The sequence below is a fragment of the Podarcis filfolensis genome (genome assembly GCF_964270895.1).
Source record: "Podarcis filfolensis genome assembly, chromosome: 14".
NCBI classification, from domain to species: Eukaryota; Metazoa; Chordata; class Lepidosauria; order Squamata; family Lacertidae; genus Podarcis; species Podarcis filfolensis.
This window is the reverse complement of record NC_139616.1, coordinates 43,226,976-43,250,246: the sequence shown is the minus strand read 5'-3', so window position 1 is coordinate 43,250,246 and position 23,271 is coordinate 43,226,976. Positions and strand designations below refer to the sequence as shown.

Sequence of the window (23,271 nt, the reverse complement as noted above, 5' to 3'; positions counted from 1 at the left end):
GCAGCTTCCTATATTCTTAATGGCACAGCTAATCACCTCTACAGTTGAAGGGGCTGTGTGCAAACTGCCTTCTGGTGGGCCGCCTCTACTTACGGGCCTTGGAGCAGTAGTGCTCCAAGTAGATGTTGGTTGCCCTTTTAATTTCCCACAAAACCTAGTGTAGCACCGCTCTGGGGCATTGGGGGAAATTCTGAAATGGAAGCTAGGTCCTGCAGCTCAAAAGACAGGAGCAGGAAAAACAGGGAGGCAGAGCCACTCTCACTGGTGGGCTTTGTCAGGCACCCAAGGATGGCAGGATCTGGTGCCTAGCCCTGACAAAAATGAGAGAAGAAGCAGCTCTTTTGACTCTCTTCACACACCAGGGCTCATGAAAAGACTGGAGGAATGGAAACAGGTTGGAGAAGCCATGACGTTTCCACAATTCAGCTTAAAGTAAAGGTGCAATCTCCACATGGTGAACTGCCAATCATATAATAGTGAACTCGGGTGCTGAGTTATAATGGCTGCGTAGCTAAAACAGCTACTGAGAAAGAAGAGGGGGAGGTGTCAACATGCTTGGGGGAACCCCAAGGTTTGCAAAAATTATAATTAAAAATATATATAAAAAGGGGCACAAAAAAAACCCCATAACTGGTAGAAAACATCCCAAAGCTATTCTATGCTGCATCAACAGAAGTCAGGTGTCCAGAAGTAATGGTACCACGCTTCTGCCTGGAGTACGGTGTCCAGTTCTGGTTGCCACAATTTAAGAAGGATATTGACAAGCTGGGATGTGTGCAGAGGAGGGCAACCCAGATGATCGAGTCTGGAAACCAAGTCTTAGGAGGAACGGATGAGGGAGTTGGGCTCGTTTAGCCTGGAAAAGGGAAGCAGAGAGGAGATAGGATAGCCATCTTCAGATATCTCGAGGACTGGTCACATGAGAGATGGAGCAAGCTTGTTTTCTCCTGTTCTGGAGGGTGGGACTCGAACCAATGGCTTCAAGTTACAAAAAAGGAGATTTCAACTAAACATCAGTGTGGAGATCACACAGGGCCCCCAGACGTTTCACGGTCTATTGACCCTGTGCCACTACTGCGGTTGCTTTCTTCGCTGCCACCACCCCGCTTCTCACGGGGACACACAGAGTCCAGACAGTTGTTAACATAAATAATCAAGTTTATTTTTAAATGCAGGAATAAGCGTATGGTTTTGGTTTATTTTTCTCTTGTCAGTTTCTTACACTTAGTTCCTAACAACTCCAAACTGATTAATCCAACTATCTATCTGCCTCAACCTAACAATTCCTCTCTCTCTCTCACAATACAACTCGACCAACCCACTGCCTATTCCACCTTCTTCCTTCTCCAACACCCAAGCCTCAACTCCCAACTGACAAACCTCAACTCCCAACTCCCAACTCCCAAACCTCAACTGACTTTTCAAAACCTCCCACTCTATCTTTTACTCCCCCCTTGCATTCTCACTGGCCAATCACATCACACCCATTTTAACCCTTTCCTTGACCCATCCTAGGAGGCAAATGCCACAATCAGGAATAACTTTTGACATTCAACATTGGAATGGACTCCCTCAGGAGGTGATGGGCTCTCCTTCCTTGGAGGTTTTTAAGCAGAGGTTGGATAACCATCTATCAAGGATGCTAAAGCTGAGATTCCTGCATTGCAGGGGGTTGGACTAGAGCAGGCTTCCTCAACCTCGGCCCTCTGGATGCTTTTGGCCTACAACTCCCATGATCCCTAGCTAGCAGGGCCAGTGGTCAGGGATGATGGGAATTGTAGTCTCAAAACATCTGGAGGGCCGAGGTTGCGGAAGCCTGGACTTAGAGGACCCTTGTGGTCTTCTCCAAACCTACAATTCTATGCTCAATTTTATAAACTTCTACTCTGTCTTCTTATTTTTCTCATGATGAAAATGTCCTAAATCCTGTACAATTCATCATAGCAAAGTCACTCCGTGCCCTTGATTGTTTTGGCTGCCGTTTTCTTAAGCTTTTTTCCAACTCTGGCAAAGGGGATTACTACAACTACTAATTGAGAGTCCCATGGACTGCAAGAAGAACCTAACCATTCTGAAGGAAATCAGCCCTGAGTGCTCACTGGAAGGACAGATCGTGAAGCTGAGGCTCCAATACTTTGGTCATCTCATGACGAGAGAAGACTCCCTGGAAAAGACCCTGATGTTGGGAAAGATGGAGGGCACAAGGAGAAGGGGACGACAGAGAGCGAGATGGTTGGATAGTGTTCTCGATGCTACAAACATGAGTTTGACCAAACTGCGGGAGGCAGTGGGAGACAGGAGTGCCTGGCGTGCTCTGGTCCATGGGGTCACGAAGAGTCAGACACGACTAAATGACTAAACAACAACACAACTACTAATTGCCTAAGATCCCTGCAGTTTTTCGCGAGGCTCCGAATCGGGAGTATATTGTGTGCTTGTCACATAGCCTAGAGCTGCATCAAAGTTTAGCAACTGCAGCAGTTTCCGCTTGTTCAATGGTTTTACTGTGGACTAGGGAGTGGTGGTTTGGGATGGGGGGAGGAGGTGAGCAGGTCCTGCCTATTGGCCAACTCAGAGGAGGAAGTGAACAGCAGCAGCTGGCAGGGTGGAGAGAGAAAGTGCCCTGCAAAGAAGACCTTTGGCATTTATTTTGCTAGTTTACGGGGAGGTGAGTTCGCATGAAACAATACAGGGAATGTAACTTCTGTCGGTAGCTGAGAGCTTTCTTTCAAATTAATGCTTTAAGTAGCTTGGCCTTCCTGTGTGATTTCTTTCAGTTGGAAGGAAGACCTCACTGTGTTGCATGAATTGGACTTCCTGCCTGGTAAACGGTGGTTATAGGGGCTGCAGTCTTGGGTAAAACTGCAGAGAGAAATGGAATTTGTGCGGAGAAAATGTTTGTGGTGATGGAGGAGGGTAGCATTGTCTTGGAGGGCCAGGGGGGGTTGCCCCATTTGTCGTTTTGATCACAAAACATTCTGTGGTTCAGTTGTCTTTTTCAGTGGCTTGGGTGAAGGAATTGGAGGGGATCCTCACCAAATTTGCAGATGACAGCAAGCTGGGAGGGGGTCACCCAGGCTGCAGAGGACAGAACTGTGTTTCAAGGTGACCTTAAACAGAGAATGGGACCCAAACTAACAAAATGAATTTCCATAGGGACAAATGTACTGCACTTAGGCAGGAAGAACCAGCTGCACAAATATAAGATGGGGGGGTGGGATCTGGCTTGCCAGTACAGTGGTACCTCGGGTTAAGAACTTAATTCGTTCTGGAGGTCTGTTCTTAACCTGAAAGTGTTCTTAACCTGAAGCACCAGTTTAGCCAATGGGGCCTGCTGCGCTGCTGCTGCACGATTTTTGTTCTCATCCTGAAGCAAAGTTCTTAACCCAAGGTACTATTTCTGCGTTAGCGGAGTCTGTAACCTGAAGCGTATGTAACCCGAGGTACCACTGTAGTACATTTGGACTGGATGAGCCCCGTGGTCTTCTCCAACTCTACAATCCTATGATTCTATCTAAAGAATAGAATGTGTGCATATAGCTCTCTTTTTGATGGTGTCTTCCAGAAGCGGGAATCTTTCTCAGCCTGAAACCCGCACCTCCTTCTGGGCAATGCGCCAGTTTTGGGTGGGGCCTGAGACAAAGGTGGGTGCACAGATGGCTAGTTTATTGTCATAATTAAAAGATACATTCCAGCTGGGCATATATACTCAAGGAGGGTGTGAGGCAGGGTCAATGAACAGGGTGTCCCGGGGTGTCTCCCAAAGGCTAGATAGATGGCCCCCAGATATAACATTCCCTGCCTCTCTGTTTGAAGGGCTTATCTGGTCTTGCAATGGGCTGCAATTATTTTCCCCATTCAGAGTATACCAATTATTTCTAAATTTGCATCCACACACCTGTAAATTAGTACATGCCCATTTTGTACAAAATTGTGCCTCCTTTTTGGGGGGATGTGTAGGCGGTCAGCCTAGTCGTTGGCTCTGTTGGGTTGTTGTTGCGCAGTATATCACCTGAGATAAAACTTGTATGAGGAATCTGGGCAAGCCTGGCTGCGGCGTTCGTACGGAGCTCCCGGTCGTTTCACGGACTATTGACCCGTACACCACTAATCCGCTGCCACCAACCAGGTCCTCCCTGGTAAATTCACTTCAGTCTTAGTCAGCTTTTCAATTCATAAAGAAGACTGTATTTTATTTCAGACATAAAACAAAACTTTTACAGCATTTCAAATGGTGTTCCACTTTACTTTCTTAGTCTTATGTTCCTCTCTCTATCTCTGCTACCTCCCCCCCCCCCCCCTCAAGGACCAACTGCCCTGTCTCTCTATTACCAACTGCCTTTCCCAGCCAGCCAACCCACGCAATCCAACCAACTACCCACCCTCAACTCCCAACGAACTCCTCCCAGAACTAGTTTTATAGACCCACTGACTCCACCCCCCTGGGTCCTGTCTGTGCAACCTATTTAACTATTTCCCCTCCAGCACTCTCTCATATATGTTAACGTCACACTGGCCTTATCAAAAATACAAAGTAGTTGCTGTAGGGAGCAGATTCCAGAGCGACTGCGATTCACATCTGAGGCCAACTCAATTTGGAGATGCGCATGAGCCCATGACTGAAGGAGACCATGTTCCACAGAGTCCCCATCTCTTTCCTCTCCCACCAAATAACCAATATCCTCCTGGCTGCCATAGCAATGTGTAAGCAGCCAGCCAATTCCTTTATGATGTTTAGGTTGTGTACATTACCATACATTGAAAGGGGACTCTAGTTTCCAGGTGCTGGGATCTGCAGCGCCGTGAGAGGTAAACTATAGTTCTCAGTAATCTTGGGTGTGTGTGTGTGTGTGTGTGCTTTAACTCTAAGGTGCGTATGCAGCCTTAGGCTGTGTACAATGCAGCAGAGTAAAAAATAATTTAAAATTAACTGTAGCAAGGTTATCCTTCTTCTCAATTTGGATTGAACCTGGTTTTGCGGAGAAACCAGGCACAGTATTTCCCTAAGAAGAAACAGGCTAGATATCTGAGCCATGTGTACACCACATCCCAAACCAGTGGGTGGGAGGGCAGAGTAAATGTGCACATTTAAAGTACACAGAATGTACACAGTACATTGCACATTTGAAGCACATACTTTCAGTGCCTGCGGAAGATGTTCTTACAGTATTTAGACAAGCCTACCCAGACGGTTAGAAAGTCTGTATGCGTTTCAATTCGTTTTGCTCTATTCTATTGCGGTTTTAACTTTCTGCGTTATGCAATTATTGATTGCAGTGATCATTTTACGGCTTCGTATTTTTTTTTTTTGTAATCTTCTTTGAGATTTTCTATGGTCAAGCAGCACATCCGTTGTAAGAGATCAATAAAAAAAATGCAAACCGCTCTCCACCCCACCCCCTAGCCCAACAAATCCCGGGAACTCTAGTTTGCCTCCTGCGCTGAGTAACAATTCCCAGCACCCATTCAACTACAATTCCTGGTAATTTTCTGGTGGAAACCATGTGCTTTCAGCTATAGGTGCGTGGACTCTTCAGAGAGCTTAAGCAGTGTTTCTCAACCTGTGGGTCCCCAGATGTTGTTGAACTACAACTCCCATCACCCCTAGCTAGCAAGGCCAGAGGTCAGGGATGATGGGAGTTGTAGTCCAACAACATCTGGGGGAACCACAGGTTGAGGACCGCTGCGTGAGTGTTTCTCAAACTTGGGTTCCCAGGTGTCCTTGGACTACAACTCCCACCGTCCCTGACCGCTGGTCCTATTAGTTAGGGATGATGGGAATTGTAGTCCAACAACAGGAACCCAAGTTTGAGAAACACTGGCTTACAGGAAGAGCCCAAGCCATGCTCTCCTCTCTCAGGCAAAACTTGGGATTTATTTTTCGCAAAGCGGGAGCTTCGGGCCTGCGGGCTTTTTCTCCTCTCATCTCTGGAAGGGAAAAAGCACATTTTCCTCTCTCTCCCTCCTCTTCGCTCTCAGCAGGGCCCCCACACCCACGCAAGGAAGTGGCGGCCACATTTTCTCCTCCCCCCCCTTCCCTCTCTAGCTGAGGAGAAAAGGGGAAGTCGGAGAGAGCAGAGGAGAGGAAAAAGCGCGGCTGCCGGTTCGCGTCGACGCCTCAGAGTCCGCGAACCAGGCTGCCGGCCGGCCGGGGCCTCCTTTTCCCGGAGCCAGAAGAGGCCAGGCTGCTTTGCGCCCGGTTCGCCTTCGGGTGCCGTCGAGGTAAGTGGCTCCCTCAAGATGCCCGCACGACGTGGCGGCGGCGGCGGCGGCGGCGGCTCCTTCTCCTTCGACGGAGGGAGCTGCTGCTGCTACTGCTGCTTCTGGCGGGGCTCCAGGCCGCCCCGGCCCCGCTTCCCCTACTCCCTTCTCTCGGCGCCACCAGGCTATTTTTTGCGCCCCGGGCGAGGCAAACTCCTTCCGCCCTCTCCCCGCCTCAGGTTTTATCGTTATGTTTCGCTGACTTCGGATTTCAAAAGCCTTGCAGAAACGGCAGAAGTCAAAATAGAAAGCGAGGGCAAAATGTTCTGGGAACGAATCTGTAAGAAAACTGTTCCCCTCAAAGGTGCGCCCCTCGGAGAGAGAGAGCTGCGCCCTAGCGGGAGAACTTTTTTTTATTAAACTCGGTATTGGTGGTGTTTTCCCCTCCCTTTGCTTCTTCCTGAAATCAAAGCTGCTTTTCGCGCAGCGAAGAGGAAGCAATTGCGCTCCCCCTACCAAGCTCCCCATTTCCAGTTTTCGTTTGTATTAAAAAGTTAGTTTCTAGCATGTTTTCAGAAGCTGAGATATGAGGCAAAATGCTGCTCTCGTTTGCAGGGAGAAATTAGCCAGCTTATTTTACTTTATAGCCTCTCCTCTGAAAAATAAAAGTCTTGTGAATGCCCACGAGCAAGACCTGTTTTTTTGTGTGTGTATGTTGGATGCCTTTTGACGTTTTGCGTCTATTCCCTACAAAAATCTGGAGAAGAGCATCTGCTTTACCCTTCTTCTTCCTCCTCATCATCTCCCGGTGGGACTGAGAAATATTTCCTGTATTTAATCCTGGAGAGATGCTGCCAGTCAGTGCAGACAACACTAGGAAACCTGGGGAAACCCAGATACTGGGGAAACCCAGCCAGATGGGCAGGGTATAAATAATAAATTATTATTATTATTATTATTATGGGAGGAACCAATGGTCTGACTTAGGATAAGGCAGCTTCCAGTGTTTTAAAACAATCCTGTTTAAGGTTGCTTTGAATTAGGATGAGAAGTCAGGCTCAGTTTCTCACTGAGAGGCGTTATTACATTTCTAAGCAAGGACTGATGTGTTTCGGCTGCGGCTGGGCCACTTCCTCAATGTGCAAGGTACTTAAAAAAATATGTGTGTGTTCAGCACTGTGGGTTTAAAAAATAAAAAGGAAGGAGTAGCTCAGCAGAAAGCTATGTGGCACTTTAAAGAAAAAACATTAGCGGCGGCAGAGGCCCACGTCATCAAAGCCATCAAATGTAATGTAATTCGTGTATTGCAGTTGATTTTAGTCTACAGAAGTACCCCACACCCCGGCAAAAAAGAAAAAAAGTTAGGGTTGTACCCAGCTAAGCCCTACTCAGAGTAGACCTGTTGAAATGAATGAGGCACGCCCATTCATTTTGGCAGGTCTACAGGCTATGGCAAGCCTTTAAGATGCCATGAGATTCTTTTGTTTTAATATTTGCTGTTGCTTGCCGGGTGCATGCTATAACTTTAAAAGCATATTCAAAAGACATTCTTTCCATCAGAGAATTCTGGGCTCTGTAGTTTGCTAAGGAGTTGCTGGGAATTGTAACCCTGCGGGGCAAACTACAGTGCCCAGAATTCTTTGCAGGAAGGAATACATTTCGAATGTTCTTTAAAAGTATCTAGTGTGTACACAGCCTAACGGAGATTAAGGATCTGGGATTTGCACATTAGGGCATTTAATATAATGTCACAAGCTCTACGAAAGGTTCGTTTTAAGGGAAGGCAACTCAGCTGACTCTTTGGGGTGGCGGTCTTGAGGGGTGCAGGAGATTGGGCTGCCATAGGGGTCAGGGTGTGGTGTCTTCTAGACCAGAACTTTCCATATTTTTCATGTCGGTGACACACTTTTTAGATATGCATCATTTCGCGACACAATCATTCAGTTTTACTAGCAAACTGGAGGCTAAACGGAGCCCTTTCCAGCCCCGGGAGAAGCATGGGGAGCGTTTGTGCGACATATCTACAAACAGCAGCCGAACACACTTAACGTGTCGCGACACACAGTTCGGAAAGCTCTGCTCTAGATGTTGAACTACAACTCCCATCAGCCTTGGCTATTGACCATGCTGGCTAGGAGAGATGGGAGTTGGGAGTCCAACATTATACAAGGCAGCACTTGGCTACCCTAGGCCCAACTGTTTGCTCCTATCCTGATGTACAACCAGCTCATCTTCACTTGGAATGTGTGGCCAGCATAGCCTTTTCACGCTTTCTTTTACAAATTAGTTATGGGGAAATGCATGGCATGGTTGCTCATGTGCAAGTTCTGTTCTCAGTGCCAACGCATTTGAGTGCTTTGTAGTGAACAAGCTCTGTAGGGGAAAGCTAGACGCTGACACGACTCTATCACAAGCACAGATGTGGCTAAAAATAGCATGTGTGCCGGAATAAAAAAGGCAAAAAGTGATTACTTTTCATGCTTCGGTGCAAAAAAAGGCTACAGGAGACATTTTTCCCTCTAGGGGGCACTCTGGCCCAATTGGGTTCGGCTTCCAGAGAAGAACTTTGTTGTTTAGTCGTGTCCGACTCTTCGTGACCCCATGGACCAGAGCACGCCAGGCACTTCTGTCTTCCACTGCCTCCCGCAGTTTGTTCAGACTCATGTTTGTAGCTTCGAAGACACTATCCAACCATCTCGTCCACTGTCATCCCCTTCTCCTTGTGCCCTCCATCTTTCCCAACATCAGGGTCTTTTCCAGGGAGTCTTCTCTTCTCATGAGGTGGCCAAAGTATTGAAGCCTCAGCTTCACGATCTGTCCTTCCAGTGAGCACTCAGGGCTGATTTCCTTCAGAATGGATACGTTTGATCTTCTTGCAATCCATGGGACTCTCAAGAGTCTCCTCCAGCACCATAATTCAAAAGCATCAATTCTTCGGCGATCAGCCTTCTTTATGGTCCAGCTCTCACTTCCATAAATCACTACTGGGAAAACCATAGCTTTAACTATACGGACCTTTGTTGGCAAGGTGATGTCTCTACTTTTTAAGATGCTGTCTAGGTTGGTCATTGCTTTCCTCCCAAGAAGCAGGCGTCTCTTAATTTCGTGGCTGCTGTCATCATCTGCAGTGATCATGGAGCCCAAGAAAGTAAAATCTCTCACTGCCTCCATTTAGAGAAGAACTAAGGTTGCACAAATTTCTGATAGGTGAGATATGCTGTTTTTCTCGGCATTAAAGTTGGCAGTCCTCTATTAAACCAAAAGGAAGAAAGTTCCTGCCTTCAGAGAAGCCTGTATATATAGGTATGTGTGTGTGTGTGTGTGTTGTGTGTGTGTGTGTGTGTGTGTGTGTGTGTATATATATATCTGAGTCAGTTATTGATCTGGGTATTTCTCTCTCAACTGGAGGGAGATGAGTCCACCAGAACTGTGACTCATTGAGAGACGCAGTGGGAGTCTCCTAGAGGGCAGTCAATTATGTTGTCAGTCTAATTAATTAGATGATCATAGAATTGTAGAGTTGGAAGGGACCGTTAGTTCAACCCCCTGCAATGCAGGAATCTCAGCTAAAGCATGCATGACAGATGGCCATCCAAATCTCAGCTTAGAAACCTCCAAGGAAGGTAAGAGAATTACTTGCCCCCAGTGGAGGCTGGTTGGAAGGAGATCAGCAACTCATGCTTTTTGCATATCCAAGCCAGCAGGGATTTGGCTGACACTGGGGGAACTCAGCCAGCTTGCAGCTCCCTGCCCCCTACAGCTACTAACACTCAGCCAAGCCCATCGCATTCTCCAGCAACTCATGCAGAGATACGATGGAGAGACTCCTCTGAGGGTGGATCATTCTGCTAGAGACCTGCTTTACCGCTGAGTCACAGCCTTTTCCTGTTTATTGGATGTGTTAGCTGAGGCTGATAGGAGTTGGAATCCTTCCCTATGAATCTGCTCTCCACCTACACACAAACAAGCCTCCAGGATTGGGTAGGGTAGAGATTTCATCATATTTTGTACCCTATATATTTTGTTGTCTGGCAGCTATGATTACTTCACTGCCTGGAAGATATTGGTCATAATTCCCACTGGAGACAGACAAACCATGCCTTGTATAAAGTTGTGTAAAGATTATTCCTTTTTTTTCCAGAAGTGGTTGCTGCTCTTGTCACTGTTTTGTGTAGAGGAGAACTTCTGGGCACAGTTTTACAGGGCAGAGTCTCCTATAGCTGAAGGAGAGCAATTGAGACCTTTTTTTTTTAAAAGCTATTTTTATGAAATACTGAGAAATAATCAAACAATATACAGAAGTCAGCATCAAATACTAAGCATTTTTTAAACATAGAAACAAAAATAAAGAAAAGAAGAAGAAACTTTGAATTCTCTATCAGCTTTAAAAACTCATGCAAAACTCTTACTCCACTGGCGATGTATTAAAGTGTCTTTACAATATTTGCTTAATTTACAAACATGCAAGCTTGAGCCCAGGTGGAGGCGGCACAACTAAGCTCACACCTGAGTTCAGGTGTGAGGAGGCCTTTGGCCAGCTGCCCTCTAGTGGGCTCATGTGGCAAGGACAGGCAGGAAGGCGCACCTGAAAGACACCAACCACACTTGGCTCTGCCAGCAGCAGTCTCTGGTGATTTCAGCTGATTGGAATGTGTCATTGCTTGCCCAAAGGAAAGATGGGTAGGGGTGTCTGGCCGCATCGACTTTTGCCACACTCACCAGTGGCCAGCACTTTGTGAAACATCCACAAGCAGGGATTGGCAAATACGCCAATTTCAGTTTCTTGCTTTCCCATTCTTCAGTTCTCCACATTTTCATATCAGTCTGTGGTTCTTCTTCTTTTTAAAAAAAGTGCTCATGAAAATTCACCAGCATTTTAGTCCATTTCCTCCCCCCAAAACCTGCATTTTTGCAAAGCAATTTCCCATAATACAATGCATTTTTGTATGATACATTCACCATTATGTGCATTAACTGTATGCGTTTTTGTAGACTTGGATGTGCATTGCAAAATTCGGAGAGGTGTGACTTTCGAAGGAAGGGCGGTGTTTCAGTTCATCTGTTGTTTTGGAAAGTGTGAATTAGCGAAGGTTGTCTATAAATATGAACTGCAGGCAAATTCTCCCCCATCCCTTCCCACGAGGGCTGATGAAGAAGGTTTACGACTCCTTTCCCTTCCACAACCTTTCCATGAACCACCTGGTTGGAGCTTACGCCATTCCTCTGGCCACAGTCAGACAACCTCTTGCTAGAGCAAAGCAAGACTGAACAGAACCCAGCTGAGGAGCCCAGACCTGGTGTTACACCACCCACAGAATTGTCTCTTATGATTCCACTTTTGATTCTTCCTGTTGGGTCTGTTTCTAGCCTTATATGGCGTTTGTCAAATTGCTCTTCATCAACATGCAGCTGTTTCCTCTTTCCGCCTTCCTTCTCTAATTATAAGCACACGCTAAGGATTCTCGTGGGCGGAAGTCGTTCTGAGCAGGACGACACGGGCTGTAATCCTACATGTACTTTACTGGACCGTCAGTCCCACTGAAGATGGCGAGGGTTTACTCCTGAGTAAACAAGCACACAAGTGCGCTGTGGTTGCAGTCGACGAGAGGCAGCCTTTCACAAGGCTGGAGGGTGGGACTCGAACCCATGGCTTCAAGCTACAAGAAAGGAAATTCCGGCTAAACACCAGGAAGAACTTTCTGGTAGTAAGAGCTGTTCGGCAGTGGAACGGTCTCCCTCGGGAGGTGGTGGACTCTCCTTCCTTGGAGGTTTTTAAGCAGGAGTTGTTGGCCGTCTGTCAGGGATGCTTTTGCTGAGATCCCTGCATTGCAGGGGGTTGGGCTGGATGACCCTGGGGTCCCTTCCAGCTCTACAATTCTATGATTCTACAACCTTCCACCTACCTTGAGAGCCAGTGTGGTGTAGTGTTAAGAGCGGTGGGCTCGTAATCTGGTGAACCGGGTTCGCTTCCCCGCTCCTCCATCTGCAGCTGCTGGGTGACCTTGGGCTAGTCACACTTCTCTGAAGTCTCTCAGCTCCACTCACCTCACAGAGTGTTTGTTGTGGGGGAGGAAGGGAAAGGAGACTGTGAGCCACTTTGAGACTCTCTAGGGTAGTGATAAAGCGGGATATCAAATCCAAACTCTTCTTCTTCTTCTTCTTCTCCCTTGCTCTTGCCCGTGGTGGACTGCGTCTGATGAAAGCTGTGGTCCAAAACATCTGGAGAGCAGCAGGTTAGGGAAGGCTGATGCTAGACCGTAGCTGCTCCTGCCAATATGGCTTATTTAATACAATCACCAAAGGAAATGAATTGCTGTCCTTGATTGCCCTGGTGGCCAGTCTGACTTGGTCAAGCAGTGGGAACTGGCTGAGTGAAAGTTAAGAGCTGACGTCGCGGGAGCCCCTTCAAATCTGTTCTTTCTTTCAAGCCAGCTTCCTGTTTTGAAAGGTTATCAGAACTGCCTTGTTCCCTTTCAATAGTTGTTCTGAGCCAAAGGCCGCTGGGTGTAAGACGAAGAGTCTGCCAGGATTTAAGCAGGAAGGACTCAGGAACATACAGTAGTGGGAAATTTAGGTCTGTGCAATTAAAGTGGACTTAAGTCCTCTCGTCACTAGGAATGGAAGGAAATTTCCATTTCTCATTTTTCCATTCTTAAATTCAGTTCTTGACATATGTACAGCAAGATAGCGTTTTTATTTTTTTTAACCGTCATGAAAACTCACCAGCAGTTTGGTTCAGATTCCTCCTAGTAAACAGGCAGACCTACCTCACAGGGTTGTTAGGGGGTAAAGAATAGGGATGGTAGAGAGGAGACCATTTATGTTGCCTTAGGTTCTTGGAGGAAGGGTGGGATAAGAAATAAATACATTTACAGTGCAATCTTATACCTGTTATAAGCTTTGAGCTCAAAAGGACTTAAGCAGAATTAAGCCCTTTTGAGCTCAAAGGGGTTTGGTCCCAGGTAAGGGGCCACAAGACTTGCAGCCAACCTTAACTTTTTTGAAATATGTTACTTAGGAAAAATTAACTGTTTTTTTCAGTACAGGTTGAGAAGCCATGGCTTATCAGAGTTTCCTGCTGGAGCCAATCAGCTGTCATGCCTGGAACAAGGACAGAACCCGTAAGTCCTTTCCTTTTGCATTATGACTGTTTAATTTTAGTAATCACTTTCCACACAAGCGTCTCAAGGCAATGCATTGTAAAAATAGCAAAAAAACAGAAGCACTGAGACCAGGAAAAATATTTTGAAAACAACACGAAACGGGTACCCATGGCAGAGACTCATTCATCCAGCTGGAAAAGTCCGTCAGAACAAAATGTCCCCAGTTGTTTCCAGAAACATCCTTTAACTGCTGACCATTCTGGTTGAGGCTGATGGTTGTTGAGAGTCCCAGCAGCTGGTGGAGGACCACAGGGTCTACACCCTCCTGCTGCAGGGGGAGCGAGTGTTAATAATTATAACAACAATTTATTATTTATACCCTGCCCATCTGACTGGGTTTCCCCAGCCACTCTAGGCAGCTCCCAACAGAATATTAAAAACATGATAAAACATCAAACATTAAAAACTTCCCCAAACAGGGCTGCCTTCAGATATCTTCTAAAAGTCAGATAGTTGTTTATTTCCTTGACATCTGGTGGGAGGGCGTTCCACAGGGCGGGCACCACTACTGAGAAGGCACTCTGCCTGGTTCCCTGCAACCTCACAGGGTGGGAACTGCCAGAAGGCCCTCGGAGCTGGACCTAAGTGTCTGGGCTGAATGATGGGGGTGGAGACGCTTCCCCAGGTATACTAGGCTAAGACCGTTTTAAAGGTCATCACCAACACTTTGAATTGTGCTCGGAAATGTACTGGGAGCCAATGTAGATCTTTCAGGACCAGTGTTATGTGTTTTCGGCTGCCGCTCCCAGTCACCAGTCTAGCTGCAGCATTCTGGATTAGTTGTAGTTTCCAGGTCACCTTTAAAGGTAGCTCCACGTAGAGCACATTGCAGTAGTCCAAGTGAGAGATAACCAGAGCATGCACCACTCTGGTGAGACAGTCCACGGGCAGGTGGGGTCTCAGCCTGCGTATCAGATGGTGCTGGAAGACAGCTGCCCTGGACACAGAACTGACCTGCTAACTGGGGACTACCTGGATTGCTGGTTCTTGCAGCAAATCTAGTCCTTGTTTGGGAGCAACTGCAAGAGAAGAGAATGCGAGCGATTGCCCATGGCATGAATAGATGTGGGAGGGTGGGGGAGAGAGAGAATACAGCCATTGTTTGTGGGTCAGCAGAACGCCCTGGCGGATTGCGGCCAGCAGGACTTCCTGCTCCCCAGATGTAGGGTTTTGAAAGAACTGCTTCGATTTGCATGATTGTCCCCAGGAATATAAACATAACAACACTTGAAGCATATTTAAACCACATGGCTTCCCCCTAGAGATTCCTGGGAACCAAAGCTTAACCTTTCCTGAGACACGATTCCCAGCACCTTTAGCAAATGACAGTTCATAATAATAATAATAATAATAATAATAATAATAATAATAACAATAACAATAACAATAATATCTTTATTGTCATTGCCCCCTCTCAGGGACAACGAAATTACTTGACTGCTCCATAAAAACACTAATTAAAACAATACAGTATAGTACAGCAAGGAAGATTAGATGACTTTCAAAGTCCAGGCTTCCCACAATTCTTTGGGGGGAAGCCATGTGCTTTAAACGTGTGGTGTGTTACGCAGCCTCTCCTTTCCAGAGAAGGGGTGGTGGGAAGAGAAAATAGGCTCTCGGGTACTTGGGAAGAGGCTGTAGAGTACTCAAGTGAAGATGTTGCTCTCTACCTTTTCCTAGGGCTAGTTCACATGAGCAGATGCATCCCTTGAAATCATGGCCCATTTGCAAATCAAAACCACATGTTTTGTAGCAGCGTCAGGAGCTAAATAACTTTGGAAGAGCTGGAAGGGACCTAAGAGCTCAGGGCAAAAGTCCTTCCTGACCATTTGTGACTGGTGTCCTGGGCACACCCCCAAAACTCCCAAATGTGCCCGTAGCCTCCGAAAGCTTGGCAGAACTCGAAATACGCAATATGTGCACAAACTCTTCCCCGCCTTCTGTTCCGCAGAACTTGCCATCTGTCCCAACAACCACGAAGTTCACATCTACAAGAAAGACGGGACAAAGTGGAGCAAAGTCCATGAGCTGAAGGAGCACAACGGGCAGGTGACAGGTGAGGACCTTCCGATTCCTCTTCTGGTGTGCGAAACGGCACACACACAACCTTTCTAAAGAGCCATAACCCCTGTAAGGCCATTATGCCTAACATTACCTAACTGTTCCATTGCCTTCTTTAAAAAAACAAAACACTGTTTATTTGTTGATGAATCCGCCGTTAAATTCGGCAGCCCTTGTAATTGAGGCCTGCCTTCTGGTCCTCTGATCTATGGTGTCCTTTGCAGGCATTGACTGGGCCCCCGACAGCAACCGCATCGTGACCTGCGGGACAGACCGCAACGCTTACGTGTGGACCCTGAAGGGCAACGTGTGGAAGCCGACGCTGGTCATTCTGCGGATCAACCGCGCTGCTCGCTGCGTGAAGTGGTCTCCCAAAGAGAACAAGTTTGCAGTCGGCAGCGGCTCGAGGCTCATCTCCATCTGCTACTTTGAGCAAGAGAATGACTGGTGAGTCTCAGCGAGGAGCAGAGGAGGAGGAGGAGGAATAATAATAATAATAATAATAATAATAATAATAATAATAATAATTATTATTATTTATACCCCACCCATCCGAAGAAGAATAGAATCATAGAATTGTAGAGTTAGGAGGGATGGTAATCTAGTCCAAGCTCCCCTGCAAGGCAGGAATATCAATCCATTATAAATGGATTTATATATGGAATTTGGTGGCCCTGACCCAATCAAGCGTTGCCTGCGTTGGACCCCTTACTGCATTGAGCGTGAACTGCTCAAAGCCTTAGCTGCTTCTTCACTTATTTTTGTTTTTCATAAGAAAGGCTTGCTTATTCGCTTGCTATGATTACTGTCTTGTCCCTCATATTTGCTGTCTCTCCTAGGTGGGTTTGTAAACATATCAAGAAGCCCATTCGATCGACAATCCTTAGCCTTGACTGGCACCCTAACAACGTTCTCTTGGCGGCTGGATCCTGCGATTTCAAATGCAGGTGAGGCAAATATCCTGGATTGCATCCAATGTGTGACTTCAGGATGTGTTTGGGGCGGGGGGGGGGGGAGGTCTGTTGGACAGTCTCCCTTCCAGGCCTTGACCGGATCTGCTCCTTGTCTAGTTTTGATAGACCCTCCAGTAACATGCTTTCCCCCTCCCTCCCTCCTCTCCTCTCCCTCCTGCCCTGTAGGATTTTCTCTGCTTACATCAAAGAGGTTGAGGAGCGGCCCTCTCCAACCCCCTGGGGATCCAAGATGCCATTTGGAGAGCTCATGTTTGAGTCAGGCAGCAGCTGCGGCTGGGTCCACAGCATCTGCTTCTCTGGGAGTGGCAGCCGCGTGGCATGGGTGAGCCACGACAGCACCATCTGCCTTGCGGATGCCAACAAGAAGATGGCGTAAGTTGGGCTGTTGGGTGGGGGTTCAGAGTTTCCCATGAACTGGCCTGGCCCAGCTGGCTGCAGGGACTTCGCTTCCTTGGGATGAGATGATCCTGAGACTCTTGAGCAGATCTGCTCCATGCTCGTTCAGCCCCTGTGTAAACCCACACGACTTCCCCCAAAGAATTATGGGCCGTGTAGCTTACTAAGCGTGCTGGAAACGGTAATAATAATGATAATATTAATTTATTATTTATACCCCGCCCATCTGGCTGGATTTCTCCAGCCACTCTGGGCGGCTTCCAACAGAATATTAAAATACAATAGTCTATTAAACATTAAAATTTCCCTAAACAGGGCTGCCTTCAGATGTCTTCTAAAAGTCTGGTAGTTGTTTTTCTCTTGGACATCTGGTGGGAGGGCGTTCCACAGGATGGGTGCCACTACCAAGAAGGTCCTCTGCCTGGTTCCCTGTAACTTGGCTTCTCGCAGTGAGGGAACCACCAGAAGGCCCTCGGTGGTGGACCTCAGTGTCCGGGCAGAACGATGGGGGTGGAGACGCTCCTTCAAGTATACTGGACCGAGGCCGTTTAGGGCTTTAAAGGTCAGCTCCACATCCAAATAACTTCATTGTACTAGCCATTGGCCATGACAAATCTGAACCAAAAACAAACACATGCAAAGTCTCTATTTAGATCTCTGCGTCTCCCTTATAGCTCAGTGCTATATTGCCCAGTTTCTTCTTTCTGATCTTTTCGGCTGCCAAAAGAGAAAAAAATTGTGACTTCATTGAGTCACTGAAATGTTTACATTGCTAAGAAGCAGTAGGACCTTTTCTGCTGAGGAGATACATCTTTCCTGTATGGGTGGTAGAGTGAGAAATCACCTCCTGGGTCCAGTGTATAGTGGGCAAAATGGGAATGGTAGCTGTGGGAGGGGGAAAACTCCCAGGAGTTTTTGGGTGAAGTCATGCACATTGAATGGGTCTTAAATCAGTGGTGTGGATCTGCCCCCAATGGAAACGGGATGCTTCAAAGCAAGGCGGAGGTTCAGGGTGGAGGCAGGACCTTGGACAGCGCCGCAGAGAGCTCAAACAGTGGTTGAGAAAAGCTGAAACGTTGCTTCAGCCACAGACTGTCCATCAGCGTGGTTCCCTCTTCCTCTAGGGAGAGAAGTCTCTTCAGTTAGAGGGTCTTTAGTCTGCTTCAGCAGTCGTTGACTCCAATGGACTGAGGGAAAGCATTGCTCCACTGGGATTTCTGGGTTGTTGTCCTCCGAGTAAGAGGAGAGCAGCTTGGCCTATTCAGGTTGGAGAGGTGTTGACAGAACAATTGCCTCTTTTGCCAGAATTTCTAGGCATGCCAGGGGCTGGCTCCAAGGTCAATTTCCTCTTCTATCCCTCCTCCAAATCCACAGCCTCATCTCCCAACGATAGGGAGTGGGAATCCAGAACACGGGCTGAATTTTATGGTAGGCCCAGCCACTAAGGGGCTGTAAAGCAGCTAATCTGTGCTAACCAACCTTTCCTCATCCTTCCCTTCAGTGTGGCCTGCCTGTCCACAGAAACTCTGCCTCTCCTGGCCGTGACATTCATCACTGAGAACAGCCTGGTGGCCGCGGTAAGTCATGTACCATAACTCTTTCCAAGTGTTTATTTGTCCAGTGAAGATTCAGGCCCCATTCCTATGTGGAGCAATGGTATGTGGTGTAGTCCTGTCTGGACCGTTTCATTACAGTCTGCAAGTGGGCAATTGCATTCTTAACAACCAGTGCTTTTTTTCTAATAAAATGTTTAGGGGTACTTTAATTTTCCAACTCATATTGAAATACTGCCCCTCAATGAGGTCAAACTTAGATTCACAAAATGTTTAGGGGTGTGCGTACCCCCAGAAAAAAGCACTTCTTACAACCCTCTTTAAAAACACACAAGCGCATCTACTAATCTTTGTAGTGACAGTATTATGACCTCTAGCGGTGCAGTTGGGTAATTTTAGACTCTGGACTTGAATTCTCTTAACGCTGCTGCCCTGGCCTCTTTAGATGGTAATAATGTTAGTTCCTTCACTTCACTTCAAAATATTGTCAGCCATGCCTGGTGCATTCGGAACCCCTCATACTCATTCTGCAGATTTCACCTCTGTTTATCCTCGGGCTCAGTTTCCTTCCCTGTCTTCTGTTGCTCCCCCTTGTGGTGTTATCCAGATTGTAAGGCCCTTGGGGCCAGGGACTCGCTCTGTTCTGTTCCTTGCAAAGTACCATATTTTTTGCCCCATAGGACGCACCGGCCCATAGGATGCACCTAGTTTTTTTGGGGGAAATAAAGAAAAAAAATATTCCCCCCCCAGGTGTGAGCTTCCCGAGCCCGAGCTTCCCCCGACCCCAGCCCCCAGAACAGGCTGCTATCCACTAGCCGTGGGAGAGCCACGCGACTTTGTGCGGCTCTCCCACGGCTAGCGGAGCACTGCGCGAAGCCCGAAGCTTGGGGCGTGCTGAGCTCAGTGCGCCCCAAGCTTCTGGGTGCCGGCAAGCTCTCCGCTAGCTGTGGGAGAGCTGCGTCTCCCACGGCTAGCGGATAGCTTCCTGAAGCCTGGAGAGCGAGAGGGGTCGGTGCGCACCAACCCCCCTTGCTCTCCAGGCTTCAGCGAAAGCCTGCATTCGCTCCATAGGACGCACACACATTTCCCCTTCATTTTTGGAGGGGGAAAAGTGCGTCCCATAGGGCGAAAAATATGGTACATAGATACAGTGGTACCTCGGGTTAAGAACTTAATTCGTTCTGGAGGTCCGTTCTTAACCTGAAACTGTTCTTAACCTGAGGTACCACTTTAGCTAATGGGGCCTCCCGCTGCCACTGCGCCACCACCGCACGATTTCTGTTCTCATCCTGAAGCAAAGTTCTTAACCCAAGGTACTATTTCTGGGTTAGTGGAGTCTGTAACCTGAAGCATCTGTAACCTGAAGCATCTGTAACCCTAGGTACCACTGTAATCTCATAATTATCATATATTTTTATTAGTGGCCTACCTTACAGGGCTGTTGTGGGAGGAATATTGAGAGCCTTTTGGACCCTTGGGAATGGACGTTGCTGATGAAAAGCCTCCAAGGCCCTGACCTCTGCTTGCCTCCCCCCAGGGCCACGACTGCTGTCCGATGCTGTTCACCTATGACGAGCAGCAGGGCACGCTGAGTTTTGGGGGGAAGCTGGACATCCCCAAGCAGGGCGCCCAGCGTGGCCTCACGGCTCGCGAGCGCTTCCAGAACCTGGATAAGAAAGCCAGCTCTGATACCACCAGCAACGCCACTCTGGACACCCTCCACAAGAACAGCATCAGGTAAATTCTTCCGTGGGCTCTGCCCCTCTGCAAATTAAACAAGATAACATTGCAGAACCGCAGCTGCAGGTGTGCAAGACCAGATCCAGCCTGATCTAAGAGACCCACCAGCAGCTCCAGGGAAAAGACTGCCCCAGCTCCCCTGTGCCGAGGCTTTGGAAAGCCGTGACCAAACGACACTGGGATACATGGACTGGCTCGGTATAAGGCAGCTCAGTGGAAGTTTCCAGTTCTTGTTGAGATCCTCTCTGAATTCACCAGGCCAGGGGCAGATCTGCTATGAAACCAGTAAAGCTCAAACTTCAGGGCCTCTCGTCCTGGAGCCACATGGCTGCAAAATTCTAGGGCAACTAAACCAAATTTGAGTTGCACATCTCCAATTGATTAATGGTTTTGTTGTCTACGTTTCAACAACCCCAAAGTTTGGGAGTCGGTAGCGCAGGTGTTGTAAAGGTGTGGTGATCTGTTGTGGAACAACCCCATTCAAGAAGGTAACGGTGGCTACCCAGACCTAGTTGCTGGTTACAAAGGGGCCCCCATAACTCTTCAAGCTTCAGGGCCCCCAAAATATAGGTCCGCCACTAGATATAAACTGCTTGAATCCTGGGGAGGACAGAGGTTGGGTAGATTGCAGGTTTGGGAGGCAGGCAATTTACCTGCTCTAGATGGAGTCCAGAAGGAGCAAGTGCATGTACTGGAGGTGCTCCAAGATACATCTTTGACACCAGAGGGCATTCCTCTATGGCTAGCAGTGCCTTTTACCAGCTTTGTCTGGTTTGCCAGCTACTGCCGTTCCTGGACAGGGATTGCCTGACCACCTTAGTCCACGCACTGGCAACCTTGAGGCTGGATTACTGTAATGTGGGGCTGACCTTGGACCTGGTGCAGAAGCTCCAGCTGGTGCACAGATTGCTGGAGGGGACATCTGGCCCAACAGCAAGTGACACCTGGCTATCCATTTACTACCAAGCCAGGTTCAAAGTCCTTGTATTAATTTACAAAGCCCTGAAGAACTGAGGTCCAGGGTACCCCAGGGACCACCTGAACCCTGACATCCCAACTCCATCACTGAAAATGCCTGCAGGAGCGTCGTTAGTTGGTTCCCCAAGTTGGCAAGGCTCATCTGACAACAAGAAACTAAGATCCTTCAGGGTCATTGGCCTAGTCCTGTGGAACTTTCTGCCAATAGAATTGGCAGGTGCTTTCTGTTTCAACTTTCAACTGCCTGCTGAAAACTTTGTAGGCAATCAAAAAATGCACCTTCCCACTATACAGTCGTACCTTGGTTCTCGAACGGAATCTGTTCTGGAAGTCCATTCGACTTCCGAAAATGTTTGACAACCAAGGTGCGGCTTCCGATTGGCTGCAGAAGCTTCCTGCACCCAATTGGAAGCTGTGTCAGCTGCGTTGGACATTCGGCTTCCAAGAAATGTTCGTAAACCAGAACACTCACTTCTGGGTTTGCGGTATTTGGGGGCCAAAATGTTCAAGTCACAAGGCATTTGAAAATATGAATATTGTTAGCTGAATTTCTGAATTTCCTGATGTAAGCCAGGCCTGTAACTTGGGAAAAGACCCTACCTCATCCAGGTCACTATCTTAGCTGAGCTGGGCTGTGGTTCAGTGGTAAAAAATCCGCTTTGCATGCAGAAGGAAGGCCCCAATCCTTGGCATCTCCCTGGAGAGACAAAAGATGTGACTCGATTCAAAGCAAGTTTTCATGTTCACCTCTTCAGGGGTAGAATTTCCTAATGGGGGTGTGCTATGGTAGAAAAGGCCCCGCCCTTGGAACTATCCCCTGCCTTCGGTCTGACAACCCTTCGTCCTCTGTCAAAAAAGGTAAAGGACCCCTGACAGTTAAGTCTAGTCACAGACGACTCTGGGGTTGCGGCGCTCATCTCGCTTTACAGGCCAAGGGTGCTGGCGTTTGTCCGCAGACAGTTTTTCTGGGTCATGTGGCCAGCATGACTAAGCCGCTTCTGGTGCAACGGAACACCGAAACCAGAGCAGCACACGGAAACGCCGTTTACCTTCCCACCAGAGTGGTACCTATTTATCTACTTGCACTTTTTGGCGTGCTTTTGAACTGCTAGGTTAGCAGTCGTCCTCTGTAGTCCAGTACAATTTTCCCTCAGCTTTGAGCAGTACAGTGGATGCTCGGGTTGTGAACGTGATCCGTGCGGGATGCACGTTTGCAACCCGCAGTGGCGCGTCTGCGCACGCGCAGGTTGTGATTCGGTACTTCTGCGCATGCACGCCCCCCAAAACTGGAAGTAACCCGTTCCGGTACTTCCGGGTTTTGGTGGGTCCATAACCTGAAAAAACGCAACCTGAAGTGTCTGTAACTGGAGGTATGACTGTATTAGTTTGGCAGTTAATGCCCACAGTTGTCTTGTCTTCCCTTTCAGCCAAATATCTGTGATTGCTGGTGGGAAAGGCAGCTGCTCCAAGTTCTGCACCACAGGAATGGACGGAGGCATGAGCCTATGGGACATCAAAGTAAGCAAAAAAAAAAAAAAAAGGCTGGGTGGTGAAGATGCAGTTTTTGCCCTAATAGACCAGCGGTTGCACCATTTGCATTTAGTATGTGAAGATGCTCACTAAGGAGTTGCACCAGAGGAAGACTTTGGATGGCCACTCTCCCTGCAAAAAGCACCACCTCCTTATGGGAAGGATGGGAAATAGTTTCTTAAGCCTGAGGGGCCACATTCCCTTCTGGGCAACCTTCTCAGGGCCACATGCAGCTTGTTTCCTCCTGCTCTGGAGGGTAGGACTCGAACCGATGTCATCAAGGATTTTCCAACTAAACGTCAGGAACAGGGGTCAGCAAACTTTTTCATCAGGGGGCCGGTCCACTGTCCCTCAGACCTTGTGGGGGGCCAGACTATATTTTGGAAAAATATATATATAATGAATGAATTCCTATGCCCCACAAATAACCCAGAGATGCATTTTAAATAAAAGGACACATTCTACTCATGTATAAACATGCTGATTCCCAGACTGTCTGCAGGCCGGATTTAGAAGGCGATTGGGCTGGATCTGGCCCCCGGGCCTTAGTTTGCTTACCCATGATCAGGAATAACTTTCTGAGAGTAAGAGCTGCTTGACAGTGGAATGGGCTCCCTCAAGGGGGGTGGACTCTTACTTCCTTGGGAGTTTTTAAGCAGAGGTTGGATAGCCACC

The 23,271-nt window shown here is 47.8% G+C and overlaps 1 protein-coding gene and 1 long non-coding RNA gene across 7 annotated transcripts in view; one reads left to right on the top strand and one right to left on the bottom strand.

The window, feature by feature from the left end:
- Positions 1-1,137: 1,137 nt before the first annotated feature.
- Positions 1,138-2,470, bottom strand: LOC310749326. Its single transcript, XR_014541572.1, has 2 exons — positions 2,373-2,470; positions 1,138-2,029 (listed from the first exon to the last, which is right to left on the bottom strand). It is a non-coding gene; the product is annotated as an uncharacterized lncRNA (long non-coding RNA).
- Positions 2,471-2,573: 103 nt separating this feature from the next.
- ARPC1B (actin related protein 2/3 complex subunit 1B) overlaps positions 2,574-23,271 on the top strand; it is a 24,539-nt gene continuing 3,841 nt past the window's right edge. The window contains exons 1-10 of one of the 6 annotated variants that reach the window (XM_083585825.1): positions 2,601-2,668; positions 5,983-6,222; positions 13,248-13,322; positions 15,316-15,420; positions 15,650-15,872; positions 16,265-16,372; positions 16,565-16,771; positions 18,297-18,372; positions 19,886-20,085; positions 22,494-22,584. In XM_083585825.1, the coding sequence (XP_083441951.1) occupies positions 13,259-13,322; positions 15,316-15,420; positions 15,650-15,872; positions 16,265-16,372; positions 16,565-16,771; positions 18,297-18,372; positions 19,886-20,085; positions 22,494-22,584 (1,074 nt within the window). In that variant the 5' untranslated portion in view covers positions 2,601-2,668; positions 5,983-6,222; positions 13,248-13,258. Of the gene's footprint in view, positions 2,669-2,782; positions 2,832-4,364; positions 4,810-5,982; positions 6,223-13,247; positions 13,323-15,315; positions 15,421-15,649; positions 15,873-16,264; positions 16,373-16,564; positions 16,772-18,296; positions 18,373-19,885; positions 20,086-22,493; positions 22,585-23,271 lie in introns of those variants that run through there. The other 5 variants (XM_083585826.1, XM_083585828.1, XM_083585830.1 and 2 more) reach the window with 5 other exon arrangements.